Source organism: Trachemys scripta, chromosome 15 (assembly GCF_013100865.1).
Source record: "Trachemys scripta elegans isolate TJP31775 chromosome 15, CAS_Tse_1.0, whole genome shotgun sequence".
In the NCBI taxonomy this organism is placed as follows: domain Eukaryota; kingdom Metazoa; phylum Chordata; order Testudines; family Emydidae; genus Trachemys; species Trachemys scripta.
The window spans coordinates 29,062,013-29,083,343 of NC_048312.1; the positions used below are offsets into that span (position 1 = coordinate 29,062,013).

The 21,331-nt window shown below is 56.4% G+C and overlaps 1 protein-coding gene across 1 annotated transcript in view; it reads right to left on the reverse strand.

Annotated features, from left to right (window-relative positions):
• The window catches only part of LOC117888247 (putative ciliary rootlet coiled-coil protein 2), a 59,863-nt gene that overhangs the window by 28,049 nt on the left and 10,483 nt on the right, over positions 1–21,331 (reverse strand). The window contains exons 6-16 of the mRNA XM_034791476.1: positions 17,332–18,618; positions 14,629–14,736; positions 14,152–14,259; positions 13,658–13,709; positions 11,813–11,987; positions 5,873–5,965; positions 4,450–4,562; positions 3,866–4,001; positions 3,412–3,582; positions 2,736–2,840; positions 969–1,199 (exon numbers count right to left, since the gene is read on the reverse strand). Coding sequence (XP_034647367.1) covers positions 969–1,199; positions 2,736–2,840; positions 3,412–3,582; positions 3,866–4,001; positions 4,450–4,562; positions 5,873–5,965; positions 11,813–11,987; positions 13,658–13,709; positions 14,152–14,259; positions 14,629–14,736; positions 17,332–18,618 — 2,579 coding nt within the window. The remainder of the gene's footprint in view (positions 1–968; positions 1,200–2,735; positions 2,841–3,411; positions 3,583–3,865; positions 4,002–4,449; positions 4,563–5,872; positions 5,966–11,812; positions 11,988–13,657; positions 13,710–14,151; positions 14,260–14,628; positions 14,737–17,331; positions 18,619–21,331) is intronic.

Below are 21,331 nucleotides of genomic sequence, written 5' to 3' on the forward strand. Positions count from 1 at the left end.
ATAGTCCATTCATCCAATCCAGACTTTAACTTGCTGGCAAGAATACTGTGGGAGACTGTATCAAAAGCTTTGCTAAAGTCAAGATATATCACATCCACTGCTTTCCCCATATCCACAGAGCCAGTTATCTCATCATAGAAGGCAATCAGGTTGGTCAGGCATGACTTGCCCTTGGTGAATCCATGCTGACTGTTCCTAATCACCTTCCTCTCCTCCAAGTGCTTCAAAATGGATTCCTTGAGGACCTGCTCCATGATTTTTCCGGGGACTGAGGTGAGGCTGACTGGTCTGTAGTTCCCCGGATTCTCCTTCTTCCCTTTTTTAAAGATGGGCACTACATTCGCCTTTTCCCAATCATCCAGGAGTCCTCCATTTTATCTCCCCTTAAAGCGTTGGTTGCAAAATAATATAATTTAAGAATGTGTGACCCAAAAGGGGAGTTTTCTGACACTGTTGCTCAGCGTGTACGTAGCAACACGCACACAGACTCCTTTTTTCAGAAACGATGGAGATTTATTGTCCCCCTCCCGGTAACCACTGACCGACAGGAAGGCAAGTTTCATATTTACTTCTCTCAGACTGAAGCCAATTCCCCCTCCTCCACTTTTGGCCCAGACACCGGGGATGGGTGAGCTGCGTGCTGGTGACCTCTGCCGGGGGCCAGGAATCCCGAGGCTGCGGGGTCAATGGCTACTGGAACTGCACAGTAGGGAATCCAATGGCCCAAACTGCCCCAAAGCCCCCTGCCGGTGGCCACACAGAGCAGCCCAGAGTAGCTGGGCCACATACTTGGTGCAAAGACCCCCAGACGTTCCCTTAAATTCCAAACTGAGCAGCTCCAAACTGACATGGGGCAGGAGCTGCACCTTTATGAATAAAAACCATTCAGCTAGGTCAGGGGAGAAAAAGAAGGAATGAGAAGACAAGGGATGAGCACAGAAAGCCCCCCGCCCAGCTCAGGCTGGTACCTTCTCGTGCTGCATCTTCCCCAGCTGCCTGTCATGTTCTTCTCTCAGGTTCTCCATAGCATGTTGCTGTGCTTCCTTCTCAGCCGTAAGGGCACAGACGACCTCTCGCAGCCTCACCAGCTCGAGCTCCTTCTCCGACACGATCTTCTCCAGAGCAGAGCGTCTCAGCTCCTGCTCCGTCTCCCGCACTCGGAGGTCTCGGATCTGCCCACTCAGAGCTGCTGCCTGTTTCTGGAACAGAGAGCTCTGTGTAACCATCACAAACCGGCACGGGCTCCAAGAGGCTCTGGGGGCTGCTGGTGTCTGTAGAAGCACGAGGCGGGAGTAAGAGCATCATTCAAACAAGGGGTGGAAGAGGCTGAGCACAGCTGAGTTCATCTTCTGCATGTGCCAAGGCATGACTGTCCCCTCCAGTGCATTCCCCAGGGCAGCAGTTCCCCAACTGCTCCTACATATCCCGCACGGAGCATCCGCCAGGGTACCTGGAGATCTGCCTAGTCACACGGCGCTGGCTCCTTGTCTCCTCATTTCCAGCTCATTCCTCAGGCGCCCAGGACCCCTTTGCCAGGCCAACTGCTCTCCCAGGAGCCACCAATGGGGCAGAGCTGCCAGCCCCCAGCAGGAGAGGCAGGGGGGCAGGAACAAGGCACCCACGCAGTATGGCATGGGGCAGCAGGGGACCAGGCAGCAGGGGCCGAAGGGGAGAAGGAGGAATGGAACAGAGGGGTGGGAGGAGAGGAGGAGAAAAGCTAAAGGAGACAAAGCGCTTAGCAGTTTTCATAAAGGACCAATCACTTGGTGCATTAGAGATAGTTAAAGATCCATCAGCACCTGCCTCTTACAGCTCCACTGCACATTGGCTGCAGCTACTATGACCAGTGGGACGCGAGGCGGGATCCCGGAGATGCCCCGTGGGAGGGGAGGTGGGGTCCTGGCAGTGTCCCGTGTGAGGGAAGGCGGGGTCCCGGGCCATGCCCCGTGCGAGGGGAGGCGGGGTCCCGGGCCGTGCCCCGTGCGAGGGGAGGCGGGGTCTAGGAGACACTCTGTCTATTAAAAAGCAACAAAGAGTCCTGTGGCACCTTATAGACTAACAGATGTATTGGAGCATACGCTTTCGTGGGTGAATACCCATTATGGAAACATCGGCAGACCCTCGCTGCAGGGCTTTGAACCTCCAGTCTGGACTCCCCGTGGCAATGGGGTTCTCATCTCTCCCATCGGGGGCTAGATGCTGCTGGCAGAGGTCTCCTGGCAGCCTGCCTTCACCCCGTTATTCTTCATGCCCAGGGCTGGCTCCAGGCACCAGCCCAGCAAGCAGGTGCTTGGGCCGGCCAACCGAGAGGGGCGGCAGGTCCGGGTCTTCCGCAGCGGGTCCCTCGCTCCCTCTTGGAGCGAAGGACCAGCCGCCAAATTGCCTCCAAAGACTGAAGCGGCAGCGGTAGAGCAGATTGCGATTGCGGCTTTTTTTCTTTTTCATTTTTCTTTTTGCTGCTTGGGGCGGCAAAAATCCTGGAGCCGGCCCTGTTCATGCCCCAACAGTCTCGCCACCCAACTCCTACCAGGCCTGCACTGGGACCAGGGGCAGCCCTGGGTACCCATGTGTATGCGTGCGTACACACCCCTCTCTATTGGAAGTGGGCGAGGGGTGTGGCATACAAAGGGGGACAGTTTCTTAAACCTACCAAGCAAACCTCCCACCTTCCATTGCTCCTGCTCCCCTCCCTCCCCATGTGGAAACCATCTGACCTGAACCTGGGCTTCCCTCACCCTCTCCAGCTCCCTGAGCTGCAGTCTCAGTCGCGTGGTCTCCTCCTGCAGCTCCGTCCCCTCTGACGTCCTCTCCTCCAGCTTGTTCTGAGCTTCCTCCAGGCACTGCAGCCGAAAGAACGCACACAATTCACACCGCGAGCTAGCCCAGGGCTGGGCAGAAGCGCGTCACACAGCTGCTGTTCAGACAGGGGGTGACCCTCCACTCACAGCGATGGCAGCGTCCGGGTCATTCCCACCAGACGGTCTTGGGGTGGGGAGAGACATTGGGCTCTGCCGTGAGTTATACCTCAGCCACAAGACGCTGCCTCCAAGGGAACCTCTCCTGTGTGGTTGGGGGACAAGAGAACTATTTACAGCGTGAGCTCTTTGAGGCAGGGACTGTGTCTCTGTATTGTGTCTGCAGCGCCTAGCACCTGGGCCATGACTGGGCTGCGAGGTGTGACTGCAATACAAACAATAAATAATATGGCTGGGAGGCCATCCCAGCTGCTGAGGAAACAGATGCACCTGGAGAATCCCAGATCTCATTCACAGCACTCAGGATGGGGAAGGACCCAGCCCGACATGGGGGTCCTTTGCTCTGCAGACACCACCTGCTTCCAGTGGAGTCTGGGAGGCGGCACCAGACAGCAGCACTTCAGAAGCAGCCGGGAGCCCCGGGGAGCTCACCTACCTCCTGCAGCTCCTCGGTCCTGGCTCTGGCTGCCTGCTGCTCAGAGAACAACTCTGCCTTGCAGCAGCTCAGCTGGCGCTCCAGCTCCTGGCGCTCCAGGAAGGACAAGCTGCCCTCCAGGTGACGCACACGGGACTTCAGCTCCTCCCGCTCGGCCGCTAGTGAGGAGACCTGGGAAATGAGCAGAGGATGGGATCGCCTGGCCCCCGTGTCCCGCAGCGCTGCTTCCTGGCCCATGGAAACCCAGCAGCACGGCCTCCCGACTGTGCAGTGAGAGATCCCCTTATCCCTGCAGTGGGCAATGGGGGTTTCCCCCTCCCCTCCCTACTCCATCTCTCTGCCCTTCTCGCCTTTGCCTACTGTTTCCCCTCCCACCTGCAATGTGGACACTGCTCCTGCAATCCCCCATGGGAACCATCTGACCCACTGGCCACCCTGGGACCCCCACCCTCACCTCAGCCTGGAAGGCCCCCAGCTGGGTGCTGTGCATGGTGGAGCGCTGCCGTCTCAGCGCGCTCAGCTCCTTCTCCAGCTCCGGCAGCTCCCGCAGGCACGAGTCCCGCCTGTACTGCAGCAGCAGCAGGTCCGCCCTGTGGGAAGAAGGTACTGACACCCTCAGAGAGGCGGCACACTTCGAGACGGGCAGCCTGCTGAGGGTCTAGAGGAAAGTGCGGCGTGCAGAGGCAAATGGTCCCAGCATGCACTGCTCCCTCTGGGTCTATGCAAGGGCTGCTGAGATCACGAGGGAGCTTAGCCTACAGGGCCACGTGCCATCTGTTCCAGTGAGTGCCAGCCAGAGGTGGCCCCCAGGCTCGCCCAGCACACTGCCAGGCCAGCCCTCCGCTGGGCAAAGTGCCTGTGTCACTAACTGGCTAAGAGCGAGAGGTTCTTGGGCCTGCTCCTGCTCCCACTGATCTCGACAGGCATTTTGCTATTGGCTTCAGTGAGAGCAGGCCCATATTTGCAAGACGACTCCCACACCCCCCGTCCAGCGCTGGTCTGCCAAGGTCCCTGTGTGCCCAACCTCACCCCAGGTACCTGGCTTCATCCGCTTTGCTCCGAGTCTCCTTCAGGCAGGACTCCAGCGTCTCCGCCTCCTTCTGGCTCCTCTCCAGGGCCCCACGCAGCAACTCCAGGTCCTGGACCGCGCGCTGGGGGCAGAGGGGAGGAAAGGTGTCAGGAAAGGCACGTGTCCATCTCCCTGCCCTGCCACCCAGGCCCTTCGCCTCGCCACAGGCCGAGCCCACTGCAGCATCCCCACAGGCCCAGGTGCCGAATGGGAGCGGAGTCCAGGCGGGACGGGTCTCCCCCAGACAGCGACACACACGAGTGTTGTTCTCCCTTCCCCTGGCAACGCAACAGCAGCACTCAGACAGGACTCTCTTGCTGACAGAGCCAAACGCTTGGGGTCCTTCAGCAAGAACTTCACCCCGATGGGCCTAGGGCTCTGTAGCTTCCTGCCTTGGTCTGACAGGGCCAACATGACAGATCATCCCTGCAGGCCTCAAGTGGGTGCCGTGGGGAGGGGTTGGAGCCATTCAGGCCCCTCCACTAAGAAGCAAGAACAGAGGCCCAGGAAGAGGCCAAGCTGCCCCTGCCACAGGGAACTCCCCACCTGCCTGGCTAGATTATACTCGCCCTGTCTGGGGCCCATCACCATGGTATGTGGGCACGACAGATGACATGTCAGGCCAGGTTTTACACTTGCCGGTCCAGCTACGTCACTTAGGATGGGAGGTTTTTATGCCATAGCTGTGCTGGCAAAAGCCCTGGTGTAGGCTCGATTCTACCAGCTAAAAAGGGCTTTTGCCAGGATTGCCCCTTTGCTCACTGAACTGGAATAAGCTACTCCAGCAAAGGCCCTTTTCTCCAGTATACTGCATCTCCAGTGGGGGGGTTGCCAGTATAGCTAGTACCAGTATAACCAGTATAGCTAGTACCAGTATAACCAGTATAACTAGACTGGCAAAACTCTTGAGTGTAGATTAGACCCAAGCCCCTGCCAAGTCCTGGCCAGGTGCTTTCTCCAAATCCCACGTGTCCCAAGGCCTCTCTCCCAGTGCTGGAAGCTGTCCCAGGACAAACAATGCGCAAACACTATAGGAGCCCCAAGAAGCACGTGGTCTAGGGCTGAGTTTAGCCGGAGACCAGCAAAAGACGGCAGGTCCATCCATGACTCAGGCTGCTCCATATTGGGATCCAGATCTCCCACCCACACTCCAAGCCTCCCTTATCCTCCCTCCGTGGTGGAGCTGCGGGGTGCTGATCCCGTCCCCTGGGTCCCATCAGTAGCTCGAACCTCCCCAGCCACACCCTGCCTTGCCCTAGCAGCAGCCACCGTCTCTGGACACGAAGTGCGTGTGAACAAGGGTGTGACCCAATGCTCGGATGGATCCCTGCCAGCAGCTGGTTTGTCTCTGCCCCAGCTCCTCTTGGCTGGATGGGGCTGCTGGGAAAATACCTTTTTCTGACCCAGGATGTCACTCAGGGACAAGTCAGCCTCGTGTAGCCGGGATTTCCTCTGCAACAGCCTCTCCTCTTCAGCGCCCAGGTCCTGTGCAATGAATCAAACACGCAGATCGCTATGGCTCTGACCTACCCTAGCAGCACTTCCCAGCAGCCCCTTCCAGCAGCGGACACAACCGGCCTCAGCCACCCCAACCGCTTCTCTTATGCAAATAGCAGACAGGTCCTCTTCCCTGAGTTCCCACGTTACCGTCCAACCACTCTGTGTTTGCTGGTGTGCACGTGCATTGAAGCACAGTCTTTGCATCCATGACCATGTGCAAGAGGACAGAATCCAGGCTGCATGGGCAAATGGAGGTTACTTATCTGTAACGGGAGTTCTTCGAGACGTGTGGTCCCTGTCTGTATTCCACGTGGGTGCCCATGCGCGCCATGGACCCGAGTTCAGAAACTCTAACAAACAGCATCCGTTGGCCTCTTTTCCTCATGATCCAGACTGGGGCATAAGAGGCTGTGTGGGCTGATGCCTCTCCAGCTCCTCTTCGTACCATGAATCCAGCAGGATCTGAAGCAGAGGGGACGGAGGGCGGACAGTGGACTACAGACTGGGACCACACACCTCGAAGAACTCCCAGTTACAAGTAACTTCCCTTTCTTCTTCGAGTGCTGGTCCCTATGTGTATTCCACGCGTGGGTGATTGACAAGCAGTATTCAGACGGGAGGGGGGTGCAGGGGTGCCAGCAAGAAAGATGCTTGAAGTACTACAGGTCCCACTGTTGTATCCACAGCAGCGGCCTGAACTAGTACGTAATGTTTTGTGAATGTGCGAATGGAACTCCAGGTAGCTGCTCTGCGTGTGTCCAGCGATGGTACTTTCTGCAGCGACGCTGTGGAGGCAGCTTGTGCTCTCCTGGAGCGTGCCCTTTGGATGGATACGTGCTAATTGGTAGCACCCAGAGATCTCTCTGGAGATTCTCAGAGAGGATTTCGCTTCTCCTCGCAACCTTTCTGCTATGGCAAGAAATAGCCTAGGTGATCTGCTGATAGATTTGGTCCTCTGCAGGTAGAGCTCTACAGCACGCCTGAGTCAAGGAAACGAAGTTTCCTCTCCTCGGCAGAGGAATGGGGTTTCGGGAAGAAAACAGGTAGTGTGGTTGACATGGCATTCAGAAATAACCTTGGGGAGGACGTTAGGATGTAGACAGAGAGAGATTTTTTCCTGGTGATGAACAGTGTGATGGGTCTGCCATGAGGGCTCCCCTCTTGCTCAGCCTTCTGGTTGAGGAAATAGCCACTAAGAATGTAACTTTCATGGACAGGTGGGCCATGGAGCATGTTGCCAAGGATTCAAACAGTGGCCTGATGAGTGGTGACAGGCCGAGATCGAGGTTCCATTGAGGGGTAGGTTTGATGATTGGCAGAAAGATCCTAACTAGGCCTTTCATGGATGTCACTGCTGTAGGGTGAGTAAAGGTGGAATATCCACCTTCTGGCGGAAGGAAGGCACTGATTGCTGCAAGATGGACCTGCAGCAAGCCAATGGAAAGACCTGAGCTCTTCAAAACCAGAGGTGATCTAAAACAACTGGGATCCTTGCAGAATTTGGAGATAGCATCTTATGCTGAGCCCAGGTAGAAAATTGTCTCCATTTAGCTAAGTAGCAGGTGCTAGTTGAGTCTTTCCTACTTTGAATAAGAATAACTTGGATGGGTGCCCAGCAAGCGTGTTCTAGTTCTGATCCCCACCCAAACACCAGGCCATGAGGTGGACGGGGTCTCGACTGGGTGTCTGGTTCTGCTCCCTTGCTGAGGAAGGCAATCTGGGAAGGGGCAGATCCTGATAGGAGGATGGATCGACATCCTCAGGAGCTCCGGAAACCAAAACTGCCTGGCCAGACGGGTGCTAGGAGAATGTCTCTGGCCCTGTCCTGGCGGATCTCTCGTAAGCCCTGTGGGAACAGGGGAAAGGCACCTCTGGGACTGTGTGTCCATGGCAAATGGAGAGCATTGCCCTGGGGGCCATGACCCACAGCTCCCGTGGAGCAGTACAAGGAAAGCCTGTTCATTTGGGATGCGAAGAGATCCCATTGCGGTGTTCCCCCTGAGTGACTATCTCGCTCAGGGAAGAGCTGTGCATCTCCCACTCGTGAGCTGCAGAGAAGTATCTGCCCAGGTTGTCTGCTAAAGAGTTTTGGGCACCCAGAAGGTACATGGCTTGTATAGTGATGCGGTTTCTGATGCACTCGTTCCAAAGCCTGACTGCTTCTAGGCAAAGGGGGAGAGATCTTGCTCCGCCCTGTCTATGTAAAAGACTGTGGTGATATTGTGACATCACATGGACATGAAGAGATCGAATGAGCAGGAGAAGATCCCGCTTGCCAGGCGGACTGCCCTCAGCTGCAGTAGATTGATGTGGGTCCAGGGACCCTGTTTATAGTGGCTGTTCAAGTGAGCTCCCCAACCCATAAGAGATGTGTCAGTTACGATGGCGGCCCTGGGGGCAGAGTGACGAAGGGGACGCCAACCCTAGCTCAATCCGGGTTCGAGTGCCCGGTAAGAGAGGCGATGGCCCTGGTGTCGATGCACTCCCTGCCTGGGGAGTAGCCAGACAGGAGCCCGGCTTGTAGGCAGCCGAGATGAAGCCTGGCGAACGGGGTCACGTGGCCCATCCTGACCGCAGTCAGATTGCTCATTAGCGCCATCTGTCCACGGGGAGGAAAGCTCTTGCTGCAAGGAGCCCAGTCTTCCCACGGTCGCGTTTACCCTCTGAGGGACTGTTCTTTGTTCACACGTTTGCTACCAGGGCAGAGCCAAGACACACTCCTCATGCAGCCTCCACTGCGTCCACCACAGCATGAAGGGAGTCTTAGCCACTAACCTGCCCTTTTCTAAGGGAGGCTGGACCTGGGCTCTGTCATCAGGGGGAAGCTTGTCCTTAAAACTGGAGTGATTGGTAAACTCCTTTTCGCTAACAAGCCCCGACCGTTAGCGATACAGAATTGCAGGGAAAGGACCTTTCTTCCCAACAGGTCCGACCTCGTCACGGCCTTATCAGCAGGGGTGGGTTTGGGACGCTGCAATTTTGCTTTTTTCACAGCTGCCTGTAGCACCAGCGAGCTGGGTGCTGGGTGGGAGAAAAGAAATGCCGCCCCTTTGGCAGAGACGAAACAGCCTCTCTCGGCGTTTTTAGGCGTGGGGGCGCAGGAGGCAGGGTTATGCCACACCACTCTGGCCAGCTCCCTGATGGCCTCGTTAACCAGATGCGCCACCTTGCTCAGACCTGTAGGCTGCAGAATAGCCAGGAACTGGTGCGGGAAGTCCTGGACCTCCTCCGAAGCAGCTCCTGGTACTGCCTATGGTCATCCGGCGGAGAGGGTGAGGATGAAGTGATGGCTTCAGCCAGAGATGAGCCTGTCGGTACCTGCAAATCTGGGTCTCTGTCCTCCTCCTCATACTCTGTCGGATCTGGGGAGTGCCGAGTAAGAGAGGTGTGGTAGGATTCATGGACGGATCCAGGGCATCTCCCATAGGGGCTCCAGGGGCCCCCAATATGGCCAAAAGGCGGGATCGACCAGGTGGGGGGACCCCACGGCATCTGGTACCAGTGGTCCCTGGGGAAATCATATCAGGGAGGATGGGGCTCAGATCTCCGTGAGGAGATGACTGACCAGCCAGAGCATCCGATTTCTCTGAGTCTGAGAACTGCTCTCCCCCGGCAGCTGGAGAGGGGACGGCTCCAGTGACACCGACGCAGTTTTGTCCTCTGGGATAGCCATGTCTCTCAGAAGGACTGGGCCAGTGAGGAGAGGAGACTGGGGATAAGGGAAGAAAATATCCTCTGGTGTAATGTAGGTGTCCAGACAACCCGGCCAATGGTTCCGACATGCCCCAGGAAGCTGTAGCAGGGCAGGGTCCTCGGAGGATGGGACGGCACGGAGGAAGAAGCAGGCCCAACACTTCTGGATGGAGCCGGCAGGTTTCAGTCCTTGTGATTCACAGCTGGAGCCACCGAAGGTACCGACAGATCCTGGGGGTATGTCCCGGTCCTGGACCCATGGGATTTGCATGTGAAGGCTTGTCCAGCCTGGGCGGGCTCGCGAAGGGATCCCTTCTTTTATGGGCAGATTTGGGGGGATCTGATCACGAGGGAGTCATGGGAAGCCTGGGAAACAGCTGTAGACTCTGTTCCTAAGCTCGTGCTCAGAGGGGCTCTGCTCACCCAATGGGGCCAATGTACAGGGGGGTCTCCCTGGCCTGGATCAGAGTGGGGCCTCATACAGTGTTTCTTTAATCTAAGCCCATGAGCTTGGCATGTTTGCAGCGGAAAAGAGTGACAGATGCTGCACTTTGCCGAATTTGTCTCATCCAACCAGCAGAGCCTGCGCTGACGCTCGTCACTCACAGAGAAGGATCGAGGGCAGGAGACGAACCTGGAACCCTGGGCACAGTCCCAGGCTGCAGGGAAGAGGTCTCCAGTGCGGGGGGGAAACTACCTACGGTAACTATCCTAAAAACTCTAACATAAAAACCACAAACTATTTACAAATTGATTTACTGAGTATTAAGAATAAAAGCTGGAGACATCTGTGGACACAGGCATTCCGACTCGGGCCAAGTGGCAGTGAGAAGGAACTGGAGAGACGTCGGCTCGCGCTGCCTCTTGTGCCCTGGGCCGGGGCCACGAGAACTACTCTCGGACACAGCTTGTTAGATCTTCCGGCCTCGGGTCCACGGCGTGCAAACACCCCCATGTGGGATACACACATGGACCAGCTCTAGCGCCAGCATTTCCCATCTTTGGAGCACTGAATTCTGCAGCCTTGACCGCGTTCTTCCCATGCAGTTACTTTGGGTGGAATAATACTTAGCTCTGATATACCCCAAAGGCTCCAGTGTTATAAAAGGGTAGGCAGCATGGGAGGGAGAGGAATTATTCCAGCTTAGTACTAATGTGGACACGAGAACGAATGGATATAAACTGGCCGTGGGGAAGTTCAGGCTTGAAATTAGACGAAGGTTTCTGACCGTCAGAGGGGTGAAATATTGGAACAGCCTTCCGAGGGAAACGGTGGGGGCGACGGACCTGTCTGGTTTTTAGATTAAGTTAGATAAGTTTATGGAGGGAATGGTTTAATGGTAAAACATATTAGCCAAGGAATACCAAGCAATGGTAGGTAAATAGTATAATGGCTAACAGGGGTCAGGCTGGAGACTCTTGCCTACATGCTCGGGGTCTTACTGATCGCCATATTTGGGGTCAGGAAGGAATTTTCCTCCAGGGTAGATTGGCTGAGCCTCTAGAGGTTTTTCGCCTTCCTCCGCAGCATGGGGCAGGGATCGCTAGCAGGAGGGTTCTCTGCCAATTGAAGTCACTAAAACACAGGATTGGGGACTTCAACAGCAGAGTCAAGGGAAGGGGTAGGGACGGTTTTGTGGCCTGCGGCATGCAGGGGGTCAGACCACATGATCATAATGGTCCCTTCTGACCTTAAAGTCTATGAGTCTATGAGTCTGTGTTATCCTCATTGTAAACTAAAGGTCAGCGGGGTTAAGTAACTCGCCCAAGGCCATGCGGGGAGGAAGTATCAGGAGTGGGACTAGAAGGCAGTCACCAGACCCCCAGCACCCTGCTCTTACTGCTGGACAACACTGCTACTGCCATGGTACAGGAGACGGGATTGCTATACTGTGCTTCTGGGATTTCCTACGTCACTGGTGGGGTCGCTGCGCTTGCCTGGATTTCCAGAATAGTGCGTAGCTCCATGCGTTGCGAGGGTCTCGTGCAAGAGCTGCCTTGTAACGATTCTCTGCACTTACTCGTGTCAATTTCAGGCAGCTCTGCTACCTGCCCCAGTCCCCACCTTGCAGCCCTATTTGCAGTGCACCCACCATCCCAACCCCCCTGGGAGAATCGCCCTCCGCCACAGGACAGCACCTGGTGCTCCAGGCAGGCTTCCTTCCTGGTACCCTCCCAGCTGGCCTCTGCCCTGCTTGGCATTGAGCTCCACCTCGCAGGGCTGCTGCTCCTCCAGTCGGCGCTGCCACGAGACCACAGGACCTCTTCCTCCTCCTCCTCTTCGTCAGTGACTGCACTGCTGGAGCCCAGGCACCTGTAAGAGCAGCAGTAGCGAATGCAGTGCAGAGAGGCCACCCCTTCTTCATGCCCAGCCTCCAAGGGCCTGGCGTTGGCAGGCTCTGTGCTCCAAGGGCAAGTGGAGGTGCCAGTGCCCTGTGCCTCACCCAAGGATCAATGCAAGGGAGAGCGTCCCCCTGGGAGAACTGCTGCCAGCAGGGGGACTGTCAAAATGGCCGAGATGCTGACGCAGGACTGGAGAGGACTGTGTCTAGGACTGAAAGCTGGGGGAGCCCACTCTGCATGAGCCAGTGGAATGACACTGCACGAGCTGGGGTCCCATCCAGGCTTGGGTCAGCAGCTCCTGACCATTTCAGAATTCACCTCTCAGCTGGTGGCTCCCGGCCGGCTCAGATCAGGTTGTGGCTTTTAAAAAAACAACAACCCCAAAATGCAAGAGACTAACTGCAGGGTGCAGCGGAGCCTCAGACAGAATCCTGGTTTCCCAACCCCCTGCGCTAATCACATCATCCTGCTCCGATGCGGTCTCACTGCCCCTGCGGGAGGTCAGGATGAGCAGAGACATGCAGGATAAATGATATGGAAAAGGGGTGAACAGTGAGCTGGCAAAATTTGCAGACAATACAAAACTACTCAAGATAGTTAAGTCCAAAGCAGACTGCGAAGAGCTACAAAGGGATCTCACAAAACTGAGTGAGTGGGCAACAAAATGGCAGGTGAAATTCAATGTTGATTGTAATGCACACTGGAGAACATCATCCCAACTATACAGATAAAATGATGGGGTCTAAATTAGCTGTTACCAGTCAGAGAGATCTTGGAGTCACTGTGGATAGTTCTCTGAAAACATCCATTCAATGTGCAGCGGCCGTCAAAAAAGCGAACAGAATATTGGGAATCATTAGGAAAGGGATAGAAAATACAACAGAAAATATCATATTGCCTCTATATAAATCCATGGGATGCCCTCACCATGACTGTGTGGAGTTCCGGTCGCCCCACCACAGAAAAGTTATATTAGAATTGGAAAAGGTTCAGAGAAGGGCAACACAATTGATTAAGGGGGGTGAACCAGCTTCTATATGAGGAGAGATGAAAAAGACTGGGACTGTTCATCTTAGAAAAGGGACAACTAAGGGGGGATATGATAGAGATCTATAAAATCATGACTGGTGTGGAGAAAGTGAATAAGGAAGTGTTATTTACTCCTTCTCAGAACACAAGAACCAGGGGTCACCCAATGAAATTAACAGGCATCAGGTTTAAAAAACCAAAAGGAAGTATTTCTTCACACAACACACAGTCAAGCTGTGGAACTCCTTGCCAGAGGATGTTGTGAAGGCCAAGACTATAACTGGGTTCAAAAAAGAACTAGATATGTTCCTGGGGGCTAGGTCCATCAATAGCTATTAGCCAGTAGGGGTAGGGATGCAACCCTATGTCCCTGAACCTCTGACTGCCAGAAGCATATGGCATTGGCCACTGTCAGAGCCAGGACGCTGGGCTAGCTGGATCACTGGTCTGAGCAGTGCGGCCGTTCCTGTGTTCTTGTCTGCAGGATTTGCCCTGGCACTGTGGCAGGTTGCAGTGCCACAGGCAGTGGGAGCCCTGGGCGTGTCTCCCCAGGACCATCACTGCTTGGCATGATGCCAGGGGCCGAGCTGGTGGACTCTCATCAGCACTTACCCCGACGAGTCTCTCCGTGGGCAGCGGGGCCCCTTGGTGCTGCGGCCCGGAGCTGTTTGGAGAAGAGAAACATTGTGTCTCCACAGCAATAGTAGACTAGCTCCTGGGAAAGCAAGTGCAGCCCAGAGCCAGCAGGAGGAGCTGTGGGGAGCAGGGAGCCAGCCTGGACTTGGACTCTGAGCCACCTCACTAAGGCAATCACTCCTCACAGTACGTGGCTAACGCAGCAGGGGTGTGACTGTGCTGGGGGGTCTGGGTGCGTGCCGCAGAGAGACCAGAGCAGACACAAACAGTCACCTGTGGGTGGGACGGGAACAAGAGGGAGCGGGGCCCACATAGCTGCAAGGGGCAGGTCCATCCCCACCCCCCAAAGCAGCTCCATCGCCCTGCGACAGCGAAAGCAGGGCCGGGGACAGAGAGAGGCTGGTCCGGAGGAGACACTGACGAGCTCCCTGGGGAATGGCCGTCTGGCTGAGCCCCGGCCGGGGCCGTACCTCTCTGGCGGCCGATGGCCTTGCGGAGGTGAACCTGGACTGTCTCCGTCCTCACCGAGTCCAGGTCACTGTCGATGGTGACAGTGTCGAAACTGGTGACGGGGACGCCTGAAAGAGGATGAATGGGGGATGGGAGAGGCGCCAAACCCAGCTGCCCGCAGAGTGAGGGGGGTTTCCCTGCCTTCCCCTTACCAAACTGAACCTGTGACCAGAGGTGACTCCCCTGTTCTACCAGCTCCAGCCACGACGCAAACCCAGAGGCTCTGTCCTCCCCCAGATCCTGCATTTGTTCCACCCTCCCTGCAGTGACAAGGAGCGCAGGCATCTCCCAAGGTGGGGACCAGCAGGCGAGGCCGGGACAGGATCACCCATTTTCCAGGAGAGGGGCAGATCGATCGGAGGGCACGGATCCCAGGATTGGGGGCAGGACCCAGCACTTTCCCCTTGAAGCAGCAGCCAGCTGGCGGCTCCTCTTACCAGCCACGTGCTTGTACTTGCAGGGCCCCAGATAGACCTCGTCCCAAGCTGCGCTCAGGCTGCTCTGCATCCCACGACTCTCGGAGACGCCCGGCTCTGGGTCAGGACCTGCAGAGAGGATGAGAACAGGAGCCGGTAGCCAGGGGCTCCTGGAAGGCACATGCACTCCTGCATCCTGGGTTGGGTGAGGGGGGGGAACAGAGCTGCTGGTAGCACAGACCCACCGGCCCCCCAGTACCATCAGGGACCAGGAGCTCAGCATGAGGAAGAAAAGTGATCAGGAACAGTCAGCATGGATTCACCAAGGGCAAGTCACACCTGACTAACCTGATTGCCTTCTACGAGGAGATAACTGGCTCTGTGGATGAGGGAAAAGCAGTGGACGTGTTATTCCTTGATTTTAGTAAAGCTTTTGATATGGTCTCCCACTGTATTCTTGCTGGCAAGTTAAAGACGTATGTGCTGGATGAATGGACTATAAAGTGGATAGAAAGCTGGCTAGATCATCGGGCTCAACGGGTAGTGATCAATGGCTCCATGTCTAGTTGGCAGCCGGTATCAAGCGGAGTGTCCCAAGGGTCGCTCCTGGGGCTGGTTTTGTTCAATATCTTCATTAATGATCTGGAGGATGGCGTGGACTGCACCCTCAGCAAGTTTGCAGATGACACTAAACTGGGAGGAGTGGTAGATACGCTGGAGGGTAGGGATAGGATACAGAGGGACCTAGACAAATTAGAGGATTGGGCCAAAAGAAACCTGATGAGGTTCAACAAGGACAAGTGCAGAGTTCTGCACTTAGGACAGAAGAATCCCATGCACTGCTACAGACTAGGGACCGAATGGTTAGGCAGCAGTTCTGCAGAAAAGGACCTAGTGGACGAGAAGCTGGATATGAATCAACAGTGTGCCCTTGTGGCCAAGAAGGCTAATGGCATTTTGGGCTGTATAAGTAGGGGCATTGCCAGCAGATCAAGGGATGTGATCATTCCCCTCTATTCGACATTGGTGAGGCCTCATCTGGAGTACTGTGTCCAGTTTTGGGCCTCCCACTACAAGAAAGATGTGGAAAAATTGGAGCGAGTCCAGTGGAGGGCAACAAAAATGATTAGGGGGCTGGAGCACATGACTTATGAGGAGAGGCTGAGGGAACTGGGATTAGTCCGCAGAAGAGAAGAATGAGGGGGGATTTGATAGCTGCTTTCAACTACCTGAACGGGGGTTCCAAAGAGGATGGATCTAGACTGTTCTCAGTGGTGGCAGATGACAGAACAAGGAGTAATGGTCTCAAGTTGCAGTGGGGGAGGTCTAGGTTGGATATTAGGAAAAACTTTTTCACTAGGAGGGTGGTGAAGCACTGGAATGGGTTCCCTAGGGAGGTGGTGGAATCTCCTTCCTTAGAGGTTTTTAAGGTCAGGCTTGACAAAGCCCTGGCTGGGATGATTTAGTTGGGGATTGGTCCTGCTTTGAGCAGGGGGTTGGACTAGATGGCCTCCTGAGGTTCCTTCCAACCCTGAGATTCTATGATCCCATGAGGCGCCAGGCTGATGGCCAGGCAAATCGGGGGCCAGGCGGAACTCTTCCCTCAGCACTGAGCAGGAAGAGTCCATGGGAGTCGGGTTGGGGGTAAACAGGAAAGCAGGGGCGGCTCTAGCAGCCGCAGTCCTTCCCCTCACGGTGCCCAGCTCCCTCCTCTCCTGCTGGGAACACCTCCCCCCAGCACCCACAGACAGGGGCCCCATCTGTCACCCCCTTCCAGCTGCCTACCCACCCCAGAATCCTTCAGCTTCCTGCCCCAGGGAACTGATCCTTCCTCCCCGCTCCTGGAACCCACTCGGAGAGGAGTAGGGGGTCCCCGTCGCCCTGCAGTGCAGGGGCCAGTCACAGTCACTTTCCCTGCGCTGCCCTGAGCACAGGCCAGTCCCCTGCTACCAGCCCCCTTGGTGAGGACAGGGACGGGACCAGGACATGCCCTTCCCTTTGCACCGGGCGAAGAGCTGGCCAGACGCAGCAGTGTCCTCTGGCATAGCCCGGCAGGGCTGGGTCACAGCACACAGAGCCACAGTAACCCAGCCCCAGAGTTCTCCCTGCCTTCCACCACTCCCACTCTGCCAGTCCCGACCCTGCTGTGCCACGGCCTTCTCTTCCCACCCGCTCCCCCTGTGCCAGAGCAAGGACAGCCAGCCAGCCAGCGCTGCTCTGGGCACTGGGGGAAGGTGGGGGATAGGAACAACTGGCTGTGTCTGTTTCATTCGCAGCATCGCAGAAGCACATGCAGGTATCCCGGCCCCAGCACCTTTCCCTGCTAGTGCCCCAAGGGGTGGGGACGTGACTGGGACCTGCCCATCCCCTTTGACAGACTGGCCAGGTCCCCAGGGGTTTGCTGAGTTTGCAAGGATGCCAGTGATCAATGAGAATGCGACACTCCCCGGGGAGTTTGTCAGAGCCCTAACGAGCCAGGAAGAGTCCACAAGAGCCTCCATCATCTCACCGCAATGACCAACGCAGCCCCCACTGTGCTGTCACAGCGGCGTTCCCGCCCCCCATACTGTCACTGCTCTCCCAGGTACTGATCTCGAGCTTCCCGTCCATGCTGACGCCCTCCTGCCTAGCTCAGCGATGAGCGTTTTCTCCCCACATGCTCAGTTCCATGGTGACAGGGGCAGAGGGACAAGCCAGCCGACTAGCCCCGTGCTCCAGACTTACACAGTGTCAGGCCGCGAGCTCCCCTCTCCGCTGGCCCAGCCTGCAGCTCCCAGCTCCGCCAGATTCCCTCCCTGCCTCCGCTAGCCGCAGCATGAGTGACGCCCCTTCCAGACGGTCCCCAGGGAATCACCGATCCTTGTTGCAGTAGCTCTGGAGCCTCCCTCTCAGGATCTCCCGGACCAATCCCGCCCTGTGTCACCACGCAGCCATCGCTAACCCCAGCTGCGGGTGTCTGGGCGCTTTCAGGGCTACTAGCCAGCTGTGTTGTGGCACCAAACCCTTGCAAAGCTGAGCCCTGATCTCCCAGCGTCTCCGGGGGCAGCCCTTGGTCGGGGCAGGGGGATGCTATTAGCCGGGGGCTCTTCTCCCCTTTGGAGGCCAGTGAAGGGCTGCCATGGACTGCTGTGGGTGCGGAGTGAGAGGGGCTGTCGGACCAGACGTGCCCATACTCAGTCTGTCTCCTCCCGGACGGACTCGGAGCTGTCCTCACAGGCTGGGACTCTCTGGTCCAGGCTCTTGTGCCGGCACCGGCACCCAGAGCTCTGAGTGGCTGGCTGGGACCCAGCTCCTCCACGAGCAACGGGCTGCTGAAAGGTCGGGAGTTCTCCCGGGAGTCCTGGCCCCGTCTGGAAGAGCTCTCCAGGGGCCAAGGAACGCTTTCCACCGAGATCTCCACCCGTTCAGGTGGAGCTAGTCTGGGAGCCTGGCTTCCCGTGGCGCTGGCTTTCCCCGTGTCCGTGCTGCTTGGGGTGTCCGTGGTGTTGGTCTGACTCAGCCTGGATATCCTGCCCCCCAGAGACTCCAGGCTCTCTCTCCTGGTCCTGGAGCTCAGGGACTGGGGCCCTTCCATGCTGCTGGACAAAGCCAGGGCTGAGTCCCCTTCTAGCCCCTCCTCAAACCGCTGCAGGATGTGCGGCCTCTTCGCTGTATTGAGCATGAAGCCCTCTGCAGCGGCCCCACACGCCTCTACGGTGGGGCAGAGACCAGCGGGCCTGGCTTTGATTCCCATGACGCGCCCTTCCTCATCAGAGTCTCCGGCTGGGAAACCCCCAGCTGGCACATCCCCTTCCCCATCGGAATTCCCCAGGGGGTCGACCATGCCTTCCCGAAACGTGGCAGCAAAGTCCTCCGTGCAGATGGAATTCGAGTCGCTCTGGTCCCCCAGGTTTTCCGGGGCTTGCTCAGAGCCAAGGAGATGCATCAGCCTCCAGCCGTACTCCTCCTTCCGAGAGGGGCCGGTTTCGTCCCAGGGGGTGCCGTCCTGGTTTGCACAGCATCCTTCCATCTCTGCACAGGGGAGGGAAGTAAACAAAGAGCTGTGAGTCCCTCCCCAAGCCAGCATTACTGCCAACGAGCACTCACTTTCCCAGGCCTGCACAGCTCAACGGGAAATGGAGCAGAGGCCATCCAGCCGGGAGGCTCGGAGCTAGCACTCTATACGGGGCAGTTGAGTTCCTGCCTTGCCCGCTCTGTTCTGCCTGAGGAGCTGCTAGCAATGTCCGATCTTGCAGGGGGGAAAATCCACCCAACTCTGAACTTGGTCCTGAAAGCGAAATGAAGGAGGAACTGATTTGTAAATATCATTATAACAACAACAAGCCGGTCTCTTCCCCTGCAGAGGCGTTCAAGCTCACTACAGTGAGAAGGCAGGACAGTCTGCTCTGTTCATCTGCAGATCTCTCCCTGCTTTACCCAGGAGGGTCAGTACCATGAGCCCCATTGTACAGATGGGGACACTGAGGGCCAGAGAAGCAGTAGATTGCTCGAGGACACACAGGAAGCCAGAGACAGGAACAGAACCCAGGTCTCCGGAGTCTCCTGCCACGTCCTACCCATTGAGCCATGCTGCCTCCATCACCTGCCTTCTCTCTGCAGGCATTTATGGGACTGCACCTGCTCCCTGCAGGATTCTCACACTTTCCTCTGAAGCATCTGGCGCTGGGCACTCGCAGACAGAATGCTGGTCAAGATGGACCTTTGCTCTGATCCTATCTGGCTAGTCATATGCTCCTATTTGCCATTTTAAAGCTTATTTGGTGTAGATTCTGTTCTGGCGGGTGGCAAACCATACAACCCCTCCCCCACACCCACACTTTTTCTTGTTCCTTTCTAGAAGCGTTGCAGTCGCCCACTCATGAGAGCCTATCACTGCAGTGTCTGGGAGCCAGACTACACCTTCCAAGCAGAACCCCTTGCTGTTGGCCACCCATGGTTTCCCTGCTCCTTTGAGGAGTGTTTCTTGCACACATGGGATAGGTATTAAGGGACGGGGCTGGGAAAGATGGGCACTGTAGGCCGGCATGTGGGAAAGCAGCTTCTGGCTTTGGTTGCCTCCAGTTTTGAGTGCCAGCATGTCAGCCCAAATCCCCCCTGCCACCACCGCCTGCATCCCAGCAGCATGGCTGCCATCTTGGAGACCTCCTTGGAATAGTGGAGTCTCCCTCCAGGGACCGTCAACATCACTCAGTCACCTCTAGGGGTCACTATCTGGTAACACCATCTCCTCCCCCCGACAGGGTCTGTCCCCATAGGGAAGAGCTCGCTATGGGGGGCAGATCAAGGCCCAGGGCTTTGCCACTGGGCTCCTATAACTGCTCAGATTTCGTAGCCTGCACAGGACCCATTGCACCCCGAGCCTCCCGTCCCGTCAGCATGTCACAAAAGTGTATTTTGGCCAATCACGGCCTAGGAATAGCAAAGCAGGAGTTTTATTCCTCTGAAGCTTGTATTCCAACCAATTCTGTTGCACCTTTCTCCACAAGCTGCTCCTGCGATTGGTTATTCGCTTCAAAGACCCGCCCTCAGTTAACCCCTTACTTCCACTATGACACTTGTTAAAGGTCAAAGCCTCAGATGGTTCTGCTGCCTCCCCCCATCACATGGCATCGCGTGGCCACCCCACTGCCAGCAGTGACCCCCTGCTCAGCGATCACTCCTCTCGGCTCCCCCACCAGCTCCTCGCCCTGGCTCTGTCTGTCCCACTCACGCGCTCCATCCCAAACACATTGCTCCAGCGCCCCCGCCCACCTCTCTTCCCAGCTGCCACTTCCCTCCCCTCGCCTCCTGAAACAACACAGGGCTGATGGGGCCAAGCGGCATCCCTGCCACGCACCAGGCTGTTAGTGGGCCAAATTCGAATGTCTGTTGGCTTCAATGCGGTTACACCAGTTCACCCGGCTCTGCATGGGACCTGTGCCCCTTAGCCGAGCCCTTGATCTGAGTGACGGCAGCAACACAGACCTGCAGTGCGTGAATTGCAGCATAAGTCCTTGCTCCTCCTTCTCCGAGCAGCCCAGCGCCCCCTCCCCTGCAGACGCACCCCGCTGCCCTCCTGAAGTGGGGCTGAGCAGAGACTGGCTGCTCTGGCAATCGCTGTGATGTCACAAGCAGAGGACTGTGACATCAGGCAGGGAGCAAATGGGACCTATCAAGACGCGGACCAGAATATTATTGAGACTTTATTTCCCATACAAGCCCACAGCTGTTTGGCAGGGCCCTGCCCTGCTGCAGAACTGGGCTCCAGCAGTGAAGCTTTCGTTTAAAAAAGAAGTTCTGATTGCCAAGAAAACCTTCCAAACATGAACCAAGTGTGACAGGTGCAACTGAGCCTGCCTGAGTCTGCCGAGAGCCTGCCACAAGAGCACCAGTAGGTGTGAACTGCCCTCCTTCGTCATGTGGATGGGGTACTACCTCTGAAGTTAATGCCCATTTAAATGATCACTTCATTAACTAGTTCACTGCTGATTGTTTTAGCAAAACCAGCTGTCTGATGCAATAACCACAAAATCCCCAACCGATACCTTCCCTGATCCCAGAGCCCCCTCCTTGGCTGCCAGGACCTCCCTCCCCCAACAAAGTTGATGATTCAGTTATGTGTTTTCAGTTCAAAATCTTGCAGCATGCTCAGAATCCAAGATTAGGGGGCAGGTTAAAAGAAACGGAATTAGAAAACGGTTTAAACTGCGGGGGGGCTGCACTGCTGAGAACTTCATTCGATTTC